General features: G+C 43.0%; 1 protein-coding gene across 1 annotated transcript; it reads left to right on the top strand.

Moving 5' to 3' along the window:
* Positions 1–1,004: 1,004 nt before the first annotated feature.
* LOC147899733 (uncharacterized) lies at positions 1,005–5,878 on the top strand. The gene is made up of 4 exons (XM_087378502.1): positions 1,005–1,225; positions 1,304–1,511; positions 4,888–5,108; positions 5,222–5,878. The coding sequence occupies exons 1-4, from the start codon at positions 1,052–1,054 to the stop codon at positions 5,666–5,668; spliced, it is 1,050 nt and encodes a 349-aa protein (XP_087234628.1). The 5' UTR covers positions 1,005–1,051; the 3' UTR covers positions 5,669–5,878.
* The last annotated feature ends 11,119 nt before the right edge of the window (positions 5,879–16,997 follow it).

Below are 16,997 nucleotides of genomic sequence, written 5' to 3'. Positions count from 1 at the left end.
AGAGCATAAAGCCTTCCACAACTCCTCCATAGTATAAGGCATAACCAACCCAACACGTTGCACCCCCAATACCCTACAACCCACATCCAATGTATTGAGTTTTGATTGCTCTTCAACTAGTTATCTACATTTTTGTTGTATAAAACTCATGTAATAAGTTCTCTAAATTATGCATATTTGTTTTATAAATCTTATGAAATCTTTATTGCAAAACTGTTCATCCTTGACTTCTCTAAATTGTGCATATTCATTATGAAAATTTTACATCCTTCATTGTGCAACAATTCTCATAAATAGTGTTTGTTATTTTTTCCAATTAGAGAAATTTTAGTTGCTTTTATAGTCTAATTTGTAACAAATGTCAATGTTTCAATAAAACGCATATTGCTTTGATGTTAATGGTGGGCCAAGTCGTGTTCACCTACATACTGCTTTACCATAGTTCATTCCCTTCATGCTAGTTATCTAAACTCTTTTCCTCTGAGTTTCTAAAGGATTGCTTTGGCTTAGTCATAAGTAAAAGCCTTGATTTCATGCTAAGGAATGAAATTTGCATGCCTTAACACATGGATGGGACAAGCAGGATTCTATTTGTCATAATTACTCCCATGCTAGACCAACATGGGTCCCTTTTTTGAAATCATATGTGTCTTTGTCCCCACCTCCTAAACACACCATGTGCCCTCTCCCATCCCTTGAATGTTAGATCAACTCCGTGCGTGCTGCTAGAGATGGACTTGCTGAGTCCAGCCTTCCAGCTTCAGCATGAATTCCATCCCCATGTGTAGGAGCTGCAGCAGCCAAATTGTATCGTGAAGGGGGCTCCTCCTCCTTGAACCTGCAATTTGGTCCCGTGTCCACCCAGCAGTCCAATGATGGGTTGGAATCCCAGATTTCAAGTTCTCTGGGCTGGCATATAGTGCCACGTGCTAGTGCGGGGAGGTGCTAAGGCCTCCTTAGGAGATCTTGTGTTTTTACCAAAGATGAAGATGAAGAGGGATAGCTAGTGGCGCTTCTCGAAATGTTCACCACCTTGTGCTAATTGCATTGCATGGATACGCCAGAGCATGTCCATGAGGACCAGCCGCGATCTATGCGTGCCATGCTCCTGGAAGCTCCCAAAACCTTGCTCAAGAGCATCAGAGTCCCCATTCCCTTGCCAGGGCCTTCTCAGCTCCGGATCCGCGTCTTGGCTTGCGCAGTCTGTAGAACTGACCTTCATGTGGTACCCTCGCCTCACACTTTTGCTCCTCAAGCAGTCTTTCAATCAATTCTTCCTTTTGCTGACCACAGATTTGCATAGGTTGATGGAGAGCTGGAGAACCCCAAGCTTCCTCTCATTCCGGGCCATGAGATTGTCGGTGAAGTCGACAAGCTGGGAGATGACGTTGATAAGAGGCGGTTTCCTCTTGGCCTAAGAGTAGGGATTCCTTGGCTTGGTCGCACTTGCGGGTATTGCGCTTTTTGTGTGGAAGGACAGGAGAATTTGTGTGACAATCCTGGATTTACAGGTAAGTGGTCACGGGATCTTATGCCTTACCATTCCGTCCGTTGTTTCGTCAAAATGACTTTGCCTTGTTATTCCCTCCTCCGTTCTTTCTAAGAGGACGGTAACGAAATTTAGTGACAGCAACTTATGTTTCTTTTAATCATTATTATTTTGATTCTTTTGCTCCCTTTGCTAATATAGCTGTCACGCATTTGTACGCAATGAGTGTTTTGGGTATAGAAAGTGCGTCATATCACCAAACGTTTGGTAATGTTAGCACCTCGCATCGTTAAGGACAAGCAAAACTTTAACTAGGGGATAAGACGGAGGAAGATGCCATTAATTGTGGAGGGTGTGGAGCCCTTGTGATACATCTTATAAGAGTACACAACTATGTGAGTGGGCACTGCATCCTAGTATAATGGTAAAGCAAGTGCTTTTGGATGAAAGCAAGCAAATTTTTAAAGGGAGTTGGACTATTAATAAAAAAGCAATTTTTGTAGGATGATCTCCATAAATGGCAATTTGAAACTTACAACTTAGTTAATTCTTTTTAAATTCACACGTGGAAATTCACAAAGGAGTTTCAGTCCTTCACTATAGTATTGTCTCTAAGGAGGCAGTGCTAATAAAGACCATCAATCCTTTAAAAACGGTAAATGTAACTAACAATCTAATCATTAACTAATCCAACATGTCAGACTATTCAACATTGAGCATAGCACATTTCGGCATTTGACCTTACAGGAAGACACCATCTTTCCATATTCTGCCTAATGAGGACAAGTCTCTTGCAATTTTGTGAAACCTCAACATGGTTCATATGCGCAAGTTTGGGACCTATCAAATCTGCCGCCAAGCAACTTAGGCGTGTGTTCCATGAAAAGCTAAGTACAAGATTTCATATCCATTATGATTGGTATCGAAGGTCATAGTTGATGATGAAGACATCCTTGATAAGAGATCTTTGGGTGTTCTTTTGTTCACTAGCTTCAGAGCAACCCTCCTCTCCCTCCTTCCTCCTTTTAGAGTCATGCCATAGTGGAAGTATGTTCCTAGAGATTTAACTTAATTAATACTTAGAAATTTAAATGGTCTTCAAGTTAAAACAATTCGAAGCAACAAGTTCTTCAAGATTTGCACATAGGAATGGTGTATAGAGCGAGAAATAGAGAAACAAGCACACCACATAGAGGACCACCTCCTTCCAGAGATGAACTCTAGAATCTTTCTCCATTTCAATGATGCCTCATTTATTGTTACAATCATAATCTCACAATCTGGACATAACTACATTTCTAGAAATATACAAAATATGAGAGGCCACATCTGTCTCTTTAAGATAGGAGTGTGAATAATGACCAAAACTGAGTAGGGGCTTTCCAAAGTCTCCTGGTCAGATCCAGAAGTAGGCCAAATGCGTTGGCAGAGGACTGTAAGTTGATAGCCATGAGTCAGTCGCAATATACGAGTAGGGATCTAGAGCAGATCACAAATTTTCTTCAAGGCCCTGTCTGGTGCAGCCCTGGTCAGCCCAGGGGATGAACCTAGGTGAGCCACAGGCGTGGAGAGTCAAATCATGGTAGAAAATGTTCACTTTGGCTACCAGATGTTGAAAGGAGGTAGGAATTGGCTGCTGGATGTTCTAGATCAAACATGGTTTCATGGCCTGCATGTATAGGTGGCTGGATTTCCAAGTGCAGTTCAAGACAGGAATGGACAGCAGCAATAATCAGGCAATTTAAGCATGAAAGAGGCTGTGGGTTCAGCAAAACACTGACATAAGTGCTCAGCCAGCTCCCAAGATCAGTCGCAGGTGTAGATAGGAAGTTTTGGAAGCTAGAAGACGTGTGTGGGAGCAAGAGAAGGTGGCAGAAGAAGGAAGGGGCTCTATAGCAGGAAGAGATTGAAGGAGAAAGACATTAAAATCAAAAGATAGAAGCAGGAAAAGGTAAAAAGGTAAGAAAAGTTGTGAAAACTTGAAATCAGCTTTTTGAATCAATTAATTAAATTAATAGTGATGATAAATAATGGTCCTAGACTAAATAGGTGCCCACGATGTTCAAAAAGTGAAATTCCATTAATTAGTTGCCGCGAGTGTTTGAACGAAAGTATTAAGGTAAGGTTGACGTGTCTCCATTATTGCCCGCATCGAGAAGCTTCTCCCTCTTGATCCTTCTGCTTCTTGAGGAAGCTTCTCCGCACCAGCATATATAGAGCGAGGAGGAGAGGGGAACTATTAACCTATGCTAATGCCGAGCGCGCACAAGCAGCTAATTCTCTTGATCTCTCCCTCAGGCTCTCTTGCTCTTAGAGGGGCTACTAGAGGGCTGGTTTGAAGGAAGTCAAAAGGAAAAGCTAGAAAATATCATGGAGAGAATCCCACAATTAGAGTGGGAACCTGAAGATGTAATAGCTGTCTTACAGTAGGGGACACAAGCCAAAGTATGCTTCCAGAACAAGATGAGAATAGGCCCGTGAAGCCTCCTGAGGACGTTGATATATCTTTCTTTCTTTCTTTCTCACCCAAGTCTCTCTCACTCGCAGGCTCTCTCTCTCTCTCTCTCTCTCTCTCTCTCTCTCTCTCAATAAAGTGGGGTTGCTTTTGCACTCCTTGGGAGCTATCATTGCATTTGACGAATGCTTACGATTAAGCTTAATAAGCGTGCAAAGAACTAACTTAATCAAGCATGCAAAGCTAGCAGACAATCGGAGGGGTCAAGGGAATTTTCTTCAAGAAATTACGAGCAGATAAATTGATAAATAGGGCTCAGATAAATAGAGTTAAATTATATAATTAGAAACTAATCTTTCTCGAAAAGTTTAACCCATGGCCCCTTATCAAACAATAGGCCTGGAACAAACACAGCCTAGGCTTATTGGGCTCATAACATGGGCTAGGTTACTTAGATTAACCCGAAGTCCATGGTTTGGGTGGCAGTACATAATGGATGTATGAGGGAGGTGCCATCCGTGTGGCTCTTAAAAATCTCTAAGAACCACCAGTGATATAGTGTCATGGCATGGTCCACCTAGGCCCTAAGGTCAAGCTACCAATGTAGCAACATATTAATGGCCCTTTTTTTCCCCAAAGAAAATTACCATCTGTTAACATGTGGAGTTACTATCTGTTAACAGATAAAAGTACCCCAAGAGTGAACCAATGAACTAAATCCGTACTTCACTCATTTTTCCAACATAATGTTAGCGACCACATGTAAAGGGAGAATTTGTGAGCTCTTGATTATTCTTCCATACAACTATAGGTTCATTCTTGTGATTTTGAGGTTTTATTTGATTCGCTTGTATACCGTACTTGATTCCATAGTGGTGTTTTTTCCTGCAATGACTACTTTGTTAAATGTAAGTGGACCAGTTTTTTTTTCGTTTGACCACAGGCTATCATCTAGATGGGGGATACGCCGAGTATGCAGTAGCTCATGCTGAGTATTGCTTCCCTTTGCCTGAGGATTATACAGATGTGGAAGTTGCTCCTTTTTTATGTGCTGGTTTAATAGGTTATCGTTCACTGAGGAAAACAGGATTCAACCCGGGGCAGAGTAAGAAGAAGAACATTGGAATTTATGGGTTCGGTGCTGCGGCTCATATTATTGCACAGGTTTTCCCAGGAAGATCTTCTTGTGAGCTGAAATAATTATATTAGAAAAGGATTGTGCATGTGTGATTCTTTCCTGCTTCAATGGTGCATTTACTTATTAATTTTTCAACCAGGTGGCAATATATGAAGGACACAAAGTGTATGCATTCACTCGGTCAGGTGATGCAGATGCACAAGCTTTTGCAATCAAATTGGGTGCCACATGGGCTGGAGAGTCGTGGACTCTTCCACCACAGCTGTTGGATGCCGCTATCATTTTTGCACCTTTAGGAGCCCTTGTTCCTGTAGCACTCCGGACAGTACGAAAAGGAGGAGTAGTTGTGACAGGTGGTATTCATATGTCACCTATTCCTGAGTTTCCTTACTCAATTTTATGGGGTGAGAGGCAAGTGGTTTCGGTCGCCAATTTGACACGACAAGATGCAATAGAATTTTTGGAGCTAGCTCCAAAAGTTCCAGTCAAGACACATACAGTGGTCTTTCCATTGGAGCAAGCGAACGAAGCATTATCTGCACTTCGGGGAGGCCGATTAGAAGGAGCTGCTGTCCTTGTTCCATAAAATATGTAATTCAGGTTGATCTTGATTCAGAAATCTTGCATTTCAGGAACAGTTATTTTATTGCATGGGTCAATGTCTGCTTTCAAGGAAATCGCATTGTTCTAATTAGATGATGATGGTCTGTCTTCAATGCACTTGCAAGGTTTTGTCTAAATCACAATTTGTAGTAAACCCTTTTGGTGTGCAGAAGTCTATGATTGCTGTATGTCATCTTATTAGCACTAAAGGCTGTCAACTCACTAGCTTGATAGGATGAAGTTGGAACTTATGGTGGTGCATTGGTGCCTGGATCTCTTTGGTGTTCCATGCAGGCTTTGTTTTCACATTTTGCTTTATTTCCATGTGATTGAATAATGTGTCATATCGTGACGTTCACGTTCCCCCTTCCACGTTCCCCCATCCCGGAACATTCCTGTTCCGGCATCGGACATTCCTGGAACATACCCGTTCCTTGGTAACGATGCCCTATAGTGGATCCTTGTTCACAAGTTCACCATTTTGGTGCTGCAATAAGTACATAGGTTTGTACATTGTGTTATTTGTGAGTTGAATCTATGTTCACATGCTTAGTACTGTGAATAATTTTTGGGGAAGTCTTTCTCTATTTATTTTTCTACCTAGTATTAGAGCCCAAGGTGTTCATGTAGCACTCAGATCAGCCAGCTTATGCCTGCACAACCTCATGGTAGCACGACACTAGTTCTCTGCATCCAAGCACCAAGTAGAATGCTACATGTCAAGCATACCTGGGAGTGCAAGAGAGGGCATCTTTCATACCAAGAGCTTTGATGCTCACTAAGCATTGTGCACACTATGAGCAACCAGAAAAACGGGTCAACTAAGGGGTGAGAAAAAGATAGTCAACATTGGGCGCTCCTGTTGGGGGAGTGCTGTCAAAAACGAGTGGAAGAATTGAGTGGATTGAGCAGTAGCACACTGTAGGTCTGAGTGAACAAGTCAATGAGAGCAACGGTTCATGCTGATGAGCAACGAGTTACGACAATTGCTTGGTTTAGCATATTATATGGAAGAATCATCTGAGTGTCCGAAGACGACTTATGGCTTTTGAAGAGTTGCTTCACGACCACTGTGTGGACTAGGAATTACTCCCAGGGACCTAGACGATCATACCCATGGCTCGGCTATTGCACTACCTCTATTGTATGAGGAGGTCTTCTTTATCTTTGTTGTTTCAGTGCCCGCCTAGACTCTAGTTTCAACATGCGCTCAATAGGCACTTGGCCGCACTCGTGCCTTGGGTCATGGAAACAATTGTTGTTCTTGTTCTTGTTTGTTCTTGTTTCAAGGCCTGCCTAGACTCTGGTCTCAACACGCGCTCAATAGGTCAATTGTTGCACTCGTGGCTTGGCTCAGGGAAACAATCGTTGGATGACTTGAAGTCCTGGCTTTCTATGGACGAGTGTTTGGACTCTTCCATGACAAACTTTTTCAGGGCGTCTTGGGTGCAAATTCACTCCTGGTGTTGGTATACTAGTCAAATGCCATCTCTCCAAGTGCATGGCCAGGCCTTCTCAATCTTCGTGCTCTTGTTGCTAAGGTCTACTACTACCATTCTATCATCGGTCTTCCATCCTTGGCTCTGAAATCATTCCAACTTCCATGGACGGATTCTACCGACTTCTTCGGCCTTGGCGTAGGTGTTCCTCTTGCTTGATCGCATACCTTTGGTGCCTTTCCAAGCGTGTGTCAAGCATTGGCCAAAGCTTGAAGTACTCAGCAGGCTACTCATTGGGAATGAAGTCATGAATCGACGAAGTACCAGCCACACACTAAGCATGCGAAAGGAGTCGACAAGACAGGATCCTGTTGGTGGAAGGCATTGGTGGAAATCAATGAGCCCAAGCACAGTCATCTGCTTGAAGATGTGGTGATAGACAAGACGCAAAATTCCAAGCCGAGCACCCAGGCATGTCCATAGCGAGGATTGCCGACATGGAGCAAGGCGACACCTAGAGTATGGACTAGATGGTCATCAGAATGCAAGAACCCAAGTTTGAAGTCCTCACCGAGTCTAGAGGGAACAACCGCGGCCAAGGAGCCTTGAGCCGGTAAGTACTAAACCAAAATCTGCACCTCTTTATGGGGAGGTTCCAAGCCTTCAAGGGGACGGAGGAAGAGGATCCCTACAAGCACTATCAACCGGTATGCCATATTAATGGAGCAACGACAAAGGAGGAATACATGAATTATTTTTCGTGTACCTTGGCCAAAATGTCTCAAAGATGGTTCAACCAATTTTTGATTGGTTATTTTACGAATTGGTAGCACATGTCGGAGGCATTTCTGAGATAGTTAAGACATGAGATCGATGAGGAAGATGTCCACTTCTACTGATTAAATTGAAGCAGAAAAAGAACGAGTCCATCTAGGATTTCATCTTACGGATGTGGATCCTCATTAATTAGTTGAGCACACCACCAGATGACATCCTTACGTGCTTGGGTGATCACGAGTTTCACGCAGGCCCCCCTGAAAATTAGTCCGACCAAAACATACGAAGAGCTCCTGAACCGAGCTGTTGCTTTGGAGAAAGGTCGTATGGCTAAGTCCAAGCAAAAGAAGAAAGGCGAGGAAAATGAAGCAGAAGATACTTCCTCCAAGAAGGATAAATTGAAGTCCTAGCTTAAGAAGGCCCTGCAAGAATTGGGTATGCGAGGGAAGCTTGGCCCCAATGAGAAGTGGTTCAATAAGTGGTCTCTGCATGGACACACTGAAGACGACTGTAGAACTAAGTATTGTAACACCTGTACCAAGTTTGGGCATGATGACTTGGAGTGTTGGTATGGCAAGAAACGCACTGTGAATGTCAACGAGGTGGTGCAGACACCAAGCCTAAAGGCAAGCAACCACTAAGACCCAAGCAAGGCCTAGGGAAGGACAAAGGTAAAAATGACAAAGGGACAAGCCAGGGACCACCACAGCTCAAATGCTACTTCTGGGGAGAGCATGGAGCACATCAAGCTACTCATGAGCAATGCAGAAAGAAGGTAAATTGATCCTCCACTGCCAAGCAATCTTGGTAGACGTAGCAGATTCAATGGATGCCAACACAGTCATTTGGTCTCAAGGATCAGTAACCAGTTCCGGCACCCCAAAACAAAGACATCAGTTGAAAGGAGCAGAAACATCTGGCATCCAAGTCGGCAAAAGATCTGAAACGTAAGGCATCTACAACTAATCTACCACCTGAGTAGATTCCGGCCCCACAACTGACCAACAGGAAGAGCAATCTTGGTAGAGGTAGCAGATTCAATGGATGCCAACGTAGTCACTGAGTCTCAAGGATCATTAATTCCGACACCCCAATCCAAAGACATCAATTGGAAGGCATAGAAACAGCTGGCATCCAACTTGGCAAAAGAGCTGGAAGTTAAGAAATTCACAGCTAATCTACCACCGGAGTAGGTTATGGTCCCACAACCGACCAATCTAGGCAGAGCATCGTCTAACAAGTCCCATTCGGAGCCAAGTCAGACTGAAGGCTCGAGCGTCGACATGACCTTGGCATGGAAAACATTCTGGAGCATGAAGGTAAGCCTTACAATGGTGGCTGACTGTTATAACTATTGAGAATTCCTCCTTGAGCATATTAAAATCGAGAAGAAGACACCACCAATTGTGGGATTCCCTTTTCACTATTCTAGTCATTGATATCTGGGTCGTGGATGAGGCAGTCCCAGTTGTAATAGCCAAGATCAAGAAGCAAAGCATACTAGGTGTCATCGTGGATGGTGGCTTAGGAGTAAATATCATCTCAGAAACCGAGGTCAAATGGTTGAAATGGAAGAATCCAAAGCCTTCTCCATTTCAAGTGCATAGGGCAGACCAGGGACCCATGGAACCCAAGGGTGTGCTCTCGAATGTGGTTATTACGATTGAAATCACGCATTATACAATAAGTGTAATTGCCACTGCTATGGAAATGAATGCCTATCGATTTTTATTGCGTAGACCTTGGTTGAAAAGTGCTTCAATACTACATGATTGGGGTTCCAAAATGATGACAATCAAAACTGGGGATACTGAGGTAAAAATCCCCACCAATCCTAGCAAGGTATGGAGCAGTTGTCGACCCAAGGACCTAGAAGTTTGTTTGAGTTATTATGATCTCTTGTATGAATTATGTATGAGTTTTTGTGCTGTATTCTTTTATAAATGAAATTTTGTTTCTTTTGTGAATGAATCCTATGTGAAATAGGGCTACAAAATCTACGAGTTTGTGTAATATCCTTGCACAATTCAAAATTTATTTGCAATTCTTTCACTTGGCCTACCACCCTGATCAGCACCAAAGCACCTGCTGTTGTACACAATCCTGAAGAGGGTGGTCTGGTCTCCACTGGCGTACCAATAATTGATCTCCCTTTTTTAGGATAAGATGACTCATACCCCTAGAGAGCTCTGATGGCCTAGATCTGCTAGGAATAGTCTCCCAAAACGCATCATCACTGTCTTGGCAGGCGAAATAGACCTTTCCCAGGTAGCTACCGAAAATCAAACAAAATATCAAAGAAGAGAAGCTGGAAGAGAAGAAATACCTGTACTACGGAAATTTTAGTGAAGATGTGCCAGGAATGCCCATTACTTGGATTGGTTCTAATCTAGAACCAACCCAAGACCTGAATTTGGGAACAACTTATGAACCATGCATAGTCTGGTGGGTGTAAGCACACAACAAAGCCGGCTCTCAAAACAAAACATAGTCTTGGCAAATGTTATGGGTGATCAACTTCATGCTGTGAAGAGTCTTTTTATGCAATATAAGAATGTATGTGCTTGGAGCTACACTGATTTACAGGGGCTCCATTGGAGATATGCCGGTCCCTGATCCCGTTAATTCCAAATGCCAAGCCAGTTCATCAACAAAGACATAGGATGAATCCAAACTATGCCAAGCAAGTGAAGGCTGAGCTCGATTAGCTAAGCCGAGCAGGCTTCATTTATGCAATCGATCAGAGTGATTGGATATTTCTAATCATGGTGGTGTCCAAGAAGAATGGGAAGTTTAACGTATATGTTGATTCAGGAAGCTCAATTCTCAGACACAGTACCAGATCTGTTAGAAATCAACCAACAGAGGGTACGCACAGTGGAAGACTGATAGAATAGCCCAGCTCATGCAGTGTGTGTAGGGAGTGCAATCACAAACTTATTAACTTTATGTGCTTCAAATAGATGTGCCGACTAGTAAATAGACAATGATCCAGCCAGTTATAGAAACCACCAAAACAATATATTTTCGTCCAAAGCTATGGACACAATACAAAAGATAGATCCAGAGTCCCACCAGGATGTGGTCCTCTGATCTTACCACAAGGTACTTCTACTATCTGCCGGATATCTCTAGATCGAGCCTACGTGCTCCACCTTGAGCGTATGTAGACTCTCTGTCCAAACACCTCAGCACCTTGCTGCCCTAGAAGACAGCCTAGGGTCCAGCCCTAGATGAGCTGAGTCTGCAGCACCAATGGCACTTCTCTGCCTCTTCGATATAGGCCTGAGAGTGTCCCTCCTGCTGCTCCCAAAATCAGTTGGCTGCTGGATGATATACTGCCCTGCCAATGGGCTCCCTTTATAGGCCCCCAAGGGGCTCCAAATAACCGATCAGTCTGCTGCATATTGGCCGACTCAGCCTGTCCCAACCGACCCCACCATCTCCCCTATATGGGGCTGTGGGCTGGCCAATTTGGTTGGCCAGCCAACCAGCCTTCAGAGGGCAGCGTGCTGCCCGCTTGCAGTTGCTCACTTTGCTGCAACACCTGGCCCCTTGGATGCTTTGCACCCGTGCCTTCTGCCAGGCCATGGTCTACCCTTATTGTACCTTCTGCCAGGGCTCCCTTTCCAGCTCCACTCCTGCGCCTTCTTTGTGCTCCTCAGTCGCTTCCTGCTAAGGCCAGATCCAAGGCATATTGCCTCGCCATCTTTCCTGTCCATCTGCTCCCCTGATGCAGCCTCTGAGGCTCCGGGTGGATCTCCTTATGTGCTGCCCACATAGCAGCCTTGCTGCTGTCCATGTGGCAGCCACTTACCCTTTTTCTGGGCCTATCCTGCCCCAGGTCTCCCTCCCCCATGCACTCCTCATTTGGCGGCTTATAGATGGGGAGGTGACCTTTCCAACACCCCCTCTCACTGACACATCTCAGCCCAATGCCAAGACATTGATGGTGTTGCTCCAGCAACTCCCATGATGGAACCCTCTGGAACAATCTGGATGTGAGGAATCACAGAGTCCGTCGTAGTCCCTATAATCATTGCCAGGGCGTGGGCATCTCTATCCTCCCATGCTTCAAGTTCCTCTCTGTCTACTGGTTGAAGTATCCTCCCCTGTTTGTCTATCACGTCCTCCGTCTTTGCCTCTACTCCCATTGTCAACTTCCACAGTTTTCGAACTACGAAATGACTCCGGATCTTCACCTTCCATATAGGATAGTTAGTCCCATCTAGTCTCCCGGGCTAGGGACAGTGAAAGAAGGAACTCATAGGGGGAGGAGGAAGGGAGAGAAGGGGCTGAAGAGGCTTCTGCTTCTAAAATCAACATCTTTGCTGCTAAACCACACAGCAAAATCGAAAGCGAACTCAACCGTTTGTAGACAAGAACTTTGTACACAAGTGACTGAACCTATGTCACCCTCCTCGCAAGGGCACAGTCCTCCAATCATGGAAGTCGATTCCTAGAGCCTCTGAATCAGGGTCGTCCTTCAGCAAGGTCCCTGCCTTCAAGCTCCCACACTTGTGAGCCTCCTACTTGGGCTCTGATACTATGTTAGATATCAACCAGCAGAGGGTACGCACAACGGAAGACTGATAGAATAGCCTAGGAGCTCACATAGTGTGTGTGGGGAGTGGAATCACAAACTTCTTAACTTTTTATGCTTCAAATAGATGTGCAGACTAGTAAATAGACAATGATCCAGCCAGATATAGAAACCACCAAAACAATGTATTTCCGTCCAAAGCAATGGACTCAATACAAAAGATAGATCCAGAGTCCCACCAGGATGTGGTCCTCTCATCTTACCACAAGATATTTCTACTATCTGCCGGATATCTCTAGATCCCCTGGCCCATTGGATGCTTTGTACCCCTGCCTTCTACCAGGCCATGGTCTGCAGTAATTGCTTTTCCAACTCCACTCTTGCGCCTTCTTGCTGCTCCTCAGTCACTTCATGAGAGGCCAGATCCAACGCATATTGCCTTGCCATATTTCCTGTCCATCTGATCCCTTGATGCAGCCTCTAAGGCTCCACGTGGATCTCCTTATGTGCTGCTCACATGGCAGCCTTGCTGCTGTCCATGTGGCAGCCACTTATCCTTTCTTTTTTGGGCCTATCCTGCCCTAGGTCTCCCTCCCCCATGCACTCCTCATTTGGGGGCTTAGAGATGGGGAGGTGACCTTTCCAACAATCCATTTCCAATCCCTTCCACTGCTAGTATTCTAGACTAGGATACGAGGTGTACTCATTTATGGATGGTTATAGGGAGTACAATCAAATCTCATTGGTACCCAAGGATCAGAAGAATATTGCATTCATCATAGAGTGGGGGGCATATACCTGCAAAGATATGACATTTGGTCTACGAAATGTGCCATTAAGTTTCAGAGATTTATGGTTGAAACTTTCATAAAGCACCTAACCAAGTTCATTGCCATATATTTGGATGATTTTTGTGTTTACTTGGCAAACATTGCACCCTTGCCTGCTTTGAAAAGGTTTTATGAGCAACTAGGATGCCAATGTTAAGGCAACCCAGGTGGGATGTGATCTTCCATGTTCATGTTGATGCATCACATTATGCTATCAACGAGTGTTTTATTTAGGGTAGCTTTCTACCTCTTGCTTGCGACATGTAGGCTCTTCCATTAAGTTTCCGCACTTCAAAATATCATTTACTATTATTTGCAAACTTTTCAATTGCTTTTGTAGTGCATGAATAGCATGTGACACCTCTTCATGTTGATATTTTATTTTATTTGCATCATCCAATGCACCAGTTGTATTTTGTGGAGCTTGCTTCTTTTCATTGAATGTTGGAGCGAGCATCATTGCTACCTTATTTAATTACACTCCACCCTTTAAACTCTACAAAATCATATTGTTGACTCATGCTAGATATATTGCAATGAGAAACAATGCTTAATGCATCGTTGTCATGCCTCCAATGATCCATCTTCTTGTGAAGCTTTCCTTGTCTCTCCATGGTTTTAACAACGCTCTTTGCAAACTCTACCCATGCCACTGTATAGTTTTATTCTTGGAAGGACACTATGTCCTACATTGCTCCAAAGTGAAATGGTGTGCAAAAGAAGAAATACCATCTCTTTATACAAAATTTGGCAGTGAACCATACCCTACCCAGAACGAGCTTTGGTGAATACAGAGAGCCACACTATTTTAGGAATATCTCTATCTGACAAATAGCAAGGGTTTTGATTGATCAAACTCAACCCATACTCCTTATTGAAGTCCTCCTTGGATTGGCAAAATCGTGTCTAGTGAGGTGACTCATGTTCGGTGTGTGCCAATGAGATGTTCCTAAAATGAACGCTATTGAAAAATTAATTAATTAAACACACACAGGAGGTTTGTTACTTTGCAGCAATTTGTAGCAGCAATGCAGCAAGAGTTTTTTACTCAAGTTCATGCCTTCTATGCGGGGAGGGGGAGGAAGAGAGAGAGATAGAGGAGGCAAAGGTGTACCTTTTGAGCTCTAATTCAAGACGGTGGCCACTTGGTAACCTAACATCAATCTTTGCAAATACAATGATGGGGAAGGTGTATCTTTTGAGTTCAAGAAAGTGGCCATTCAGTAACCTAACGTAAATCTCTACAAAGATGACAATTGGGGGGATGAAGTGCGTCTAAAAAATGGGGGGAACGAAGTATATTTGAAATTCAAGGGGGATGAAGTGTGCTTGCAAGTGCCTTTGAATGATGAGAATTGAGCTTGAAGGCAATCCTATTGCAAGCTCCTATTGCATGTGTCTCGAGCATGCACAATTTGAATCTCCAAAAGTACTCCCACCTATGTGCTTGTCTGGCACTAGAAACTTGTCCACTACAAAGTGCTAGAAACTTGTCCACTATAAAGTGCAAGAAGTGTACCACATTACCTTGCATATAGCCCCTTGCTCTAGTGTTGTGCAACAAAGGCTTTGTCATTGCTACTCTCACCTTTGTACATACTTGACCTAGCTTCCTCCTACACCACCATGGCCCCTAGCTCCTTAAAGGTTAAGGGCCTTGACCTTTCCAAAGTTGTAATGCTAGTTAAAGCAATGGTGAGGTACTATTGATGCCTTGATCCTTGACATCTGTGCTACTTCTATTTATAGCAAATGGGGAGACGCAAGGCTCAATGCTTTTAGGCCTCCTTGTTGTTTGCAATCGCAAGCAAATTGTGAGGCACTAAGTGTGTATCTCTAGACCTTCTTGTTACCGATACTACAGCCAAAAATTGAGGCACTGAAGACTGATTGGATTACCCCTCCAAAAGCCCTTTTTATAGGGTTGGAGTGCACTAGGAATATTACTAACCAATTAAGCTAGCTTAACTAACCAGTTAGCCTTGCAAGCTGTATGACCAACTATACAATTAGCTCATTTTGCGTTCTTATAGACCTTCTATTGTCATTTGTTGCACTGATCCTACGTATAAATATGCCCAGTTTCAATCTGTACTTTTGGGGCTTGCTACTACCCTATAGCATTGCTTCCATGCAGACATATCTATGATTCAAATGGGACCTTGCATGCTACCCATGTGGCAACCCCACGACTACTATCAATTTTGCCCCTACGATAGCCCACATGGTCTCTCTTTTTTCCCTATGTGTTGCTGGTAGACCTCCCCTAGGTCCATGGTGCTCACAACTAGGGACGTGACCCCTAAAATCCCAATTTCAACATATGTTGCCAATATCAAAATATTTTCAAACATATTTACAAGCACTCAATTATGCACCAAAAAATCAAACATATATCCAAGGTAGCTCTTGTGAGAGCACATTGAACAAAAGAGACTTGCAAGACTTACACTCTTTTATCCATATAGAATAAAAAAATATAGGTACATACAACTTCCAAAACATGTACTTCTACTAACTATAAATACAAGAATATATTCCTCGATCAAATTGTATATGCAAGAATGGAGGTTAGATCACCCCTCCTGTTTGAAGGTCCAATATTTGCTTTTATTTTATGTCATGCATACATGACATTATCATAATCTTCTACGACTTCCAAAACACGTACTTCTACTAATTATAAATACAAGAATATATTCCTCAATCAAATCGTACATACAAGAATGGAGGTTAGTTTGTATATCATCACTCATGGTTGAAGGTCCAATATGTGCTTTTATTTTATGTCATGCATATCTGACATGATCATAATCTTCTACAATTCCTTCATCATTTATTAATCGTGTTTGCCACAATAAAGGTGTTGAAAATCACACTTGTGGGATCAATGTCTACATCGACACTACTAGGCGTCTAGCACAAACCTGTTAGCTTCATAGATATAGACAATCCAAGGAATGGATAAATGCCATCCAAGAATAATATAATGGAATTTTGAAAAGTGATGATTGAGGGTTGGTGGAACCACCCAAGGGAATAATATCATTGGCTACAAATGGGTATACAAGGTCAAGCACGACATTGACTGGAGTGTAGACAAATATAAGGTAAGATTGGTGACAAAGAATTCACTATGAGGAGACACTGGCACCCATTATAAGGATGAAGAAAATGAATCTGTCTCTAATTTGAACTTCTAAGACTAGACATAATTACTAGTGTTCTAACAAAGACAAGGCAAGATTGGTGACTAAGAATTGACTGTGAGAAGCCATTGGCACCGGTTATAAGGATTTAAAAAATGGATCTAATGTCTATAACTTTGAGCTTCTAAGCCAAACTAGACATAATTACTAGTTTCTTCATTGAGATGGTACTCAATTGCATGGGTTGGTTGTAATATTCCCAATATCTTCTACAAGGTCAGGGCATGATTGTGGTACCACTCTTTGCTTCCTTGATGCATTTGGCCATAAGCATTCCAATAAGTCTGAATTATCCCTTTCTATAGCATACATTGCTCTAAATCCAAAATGTCATGAGAGCAAAAAATTGTGCAGTTGCTTTTACCTCTCGCCCTATCTTCTTGCAATTAATTTGATATCTTTTCTAATTAATCTCTAATAAAGGTACTACAAAGGAATGTGATGCTCTTAATGTGTAGGTTGAAGCTCCATGATATACAAAGCATATGTTTTCATTTAATATCAAGTATAAATC

The sequence above is a fragment of the Dipteris shenzhenensis genome, chromosome 8, assembly GCF_047967505.1.
Source record: "Dipteris shenzhenensis isolate YYH24624 ecotype China chromosome 8, Dip_SZ_1.0, whole genome shotgun sequence".
In the NCBI taxonomy this organism is placed as follows: domain Eukaryota; kingdom Viridiplantae; phylum Streptophyta; class Polypodiopsida; order Gleicheniales; family Dipteridaceae; genus Dipteris; species Dipteris shenzhenensis.
The sequence above is the reverse complement of the archived record's forward strand: the minus strand, read 5'-3'. Positions and strand labels throughout refer to the sequence as shown.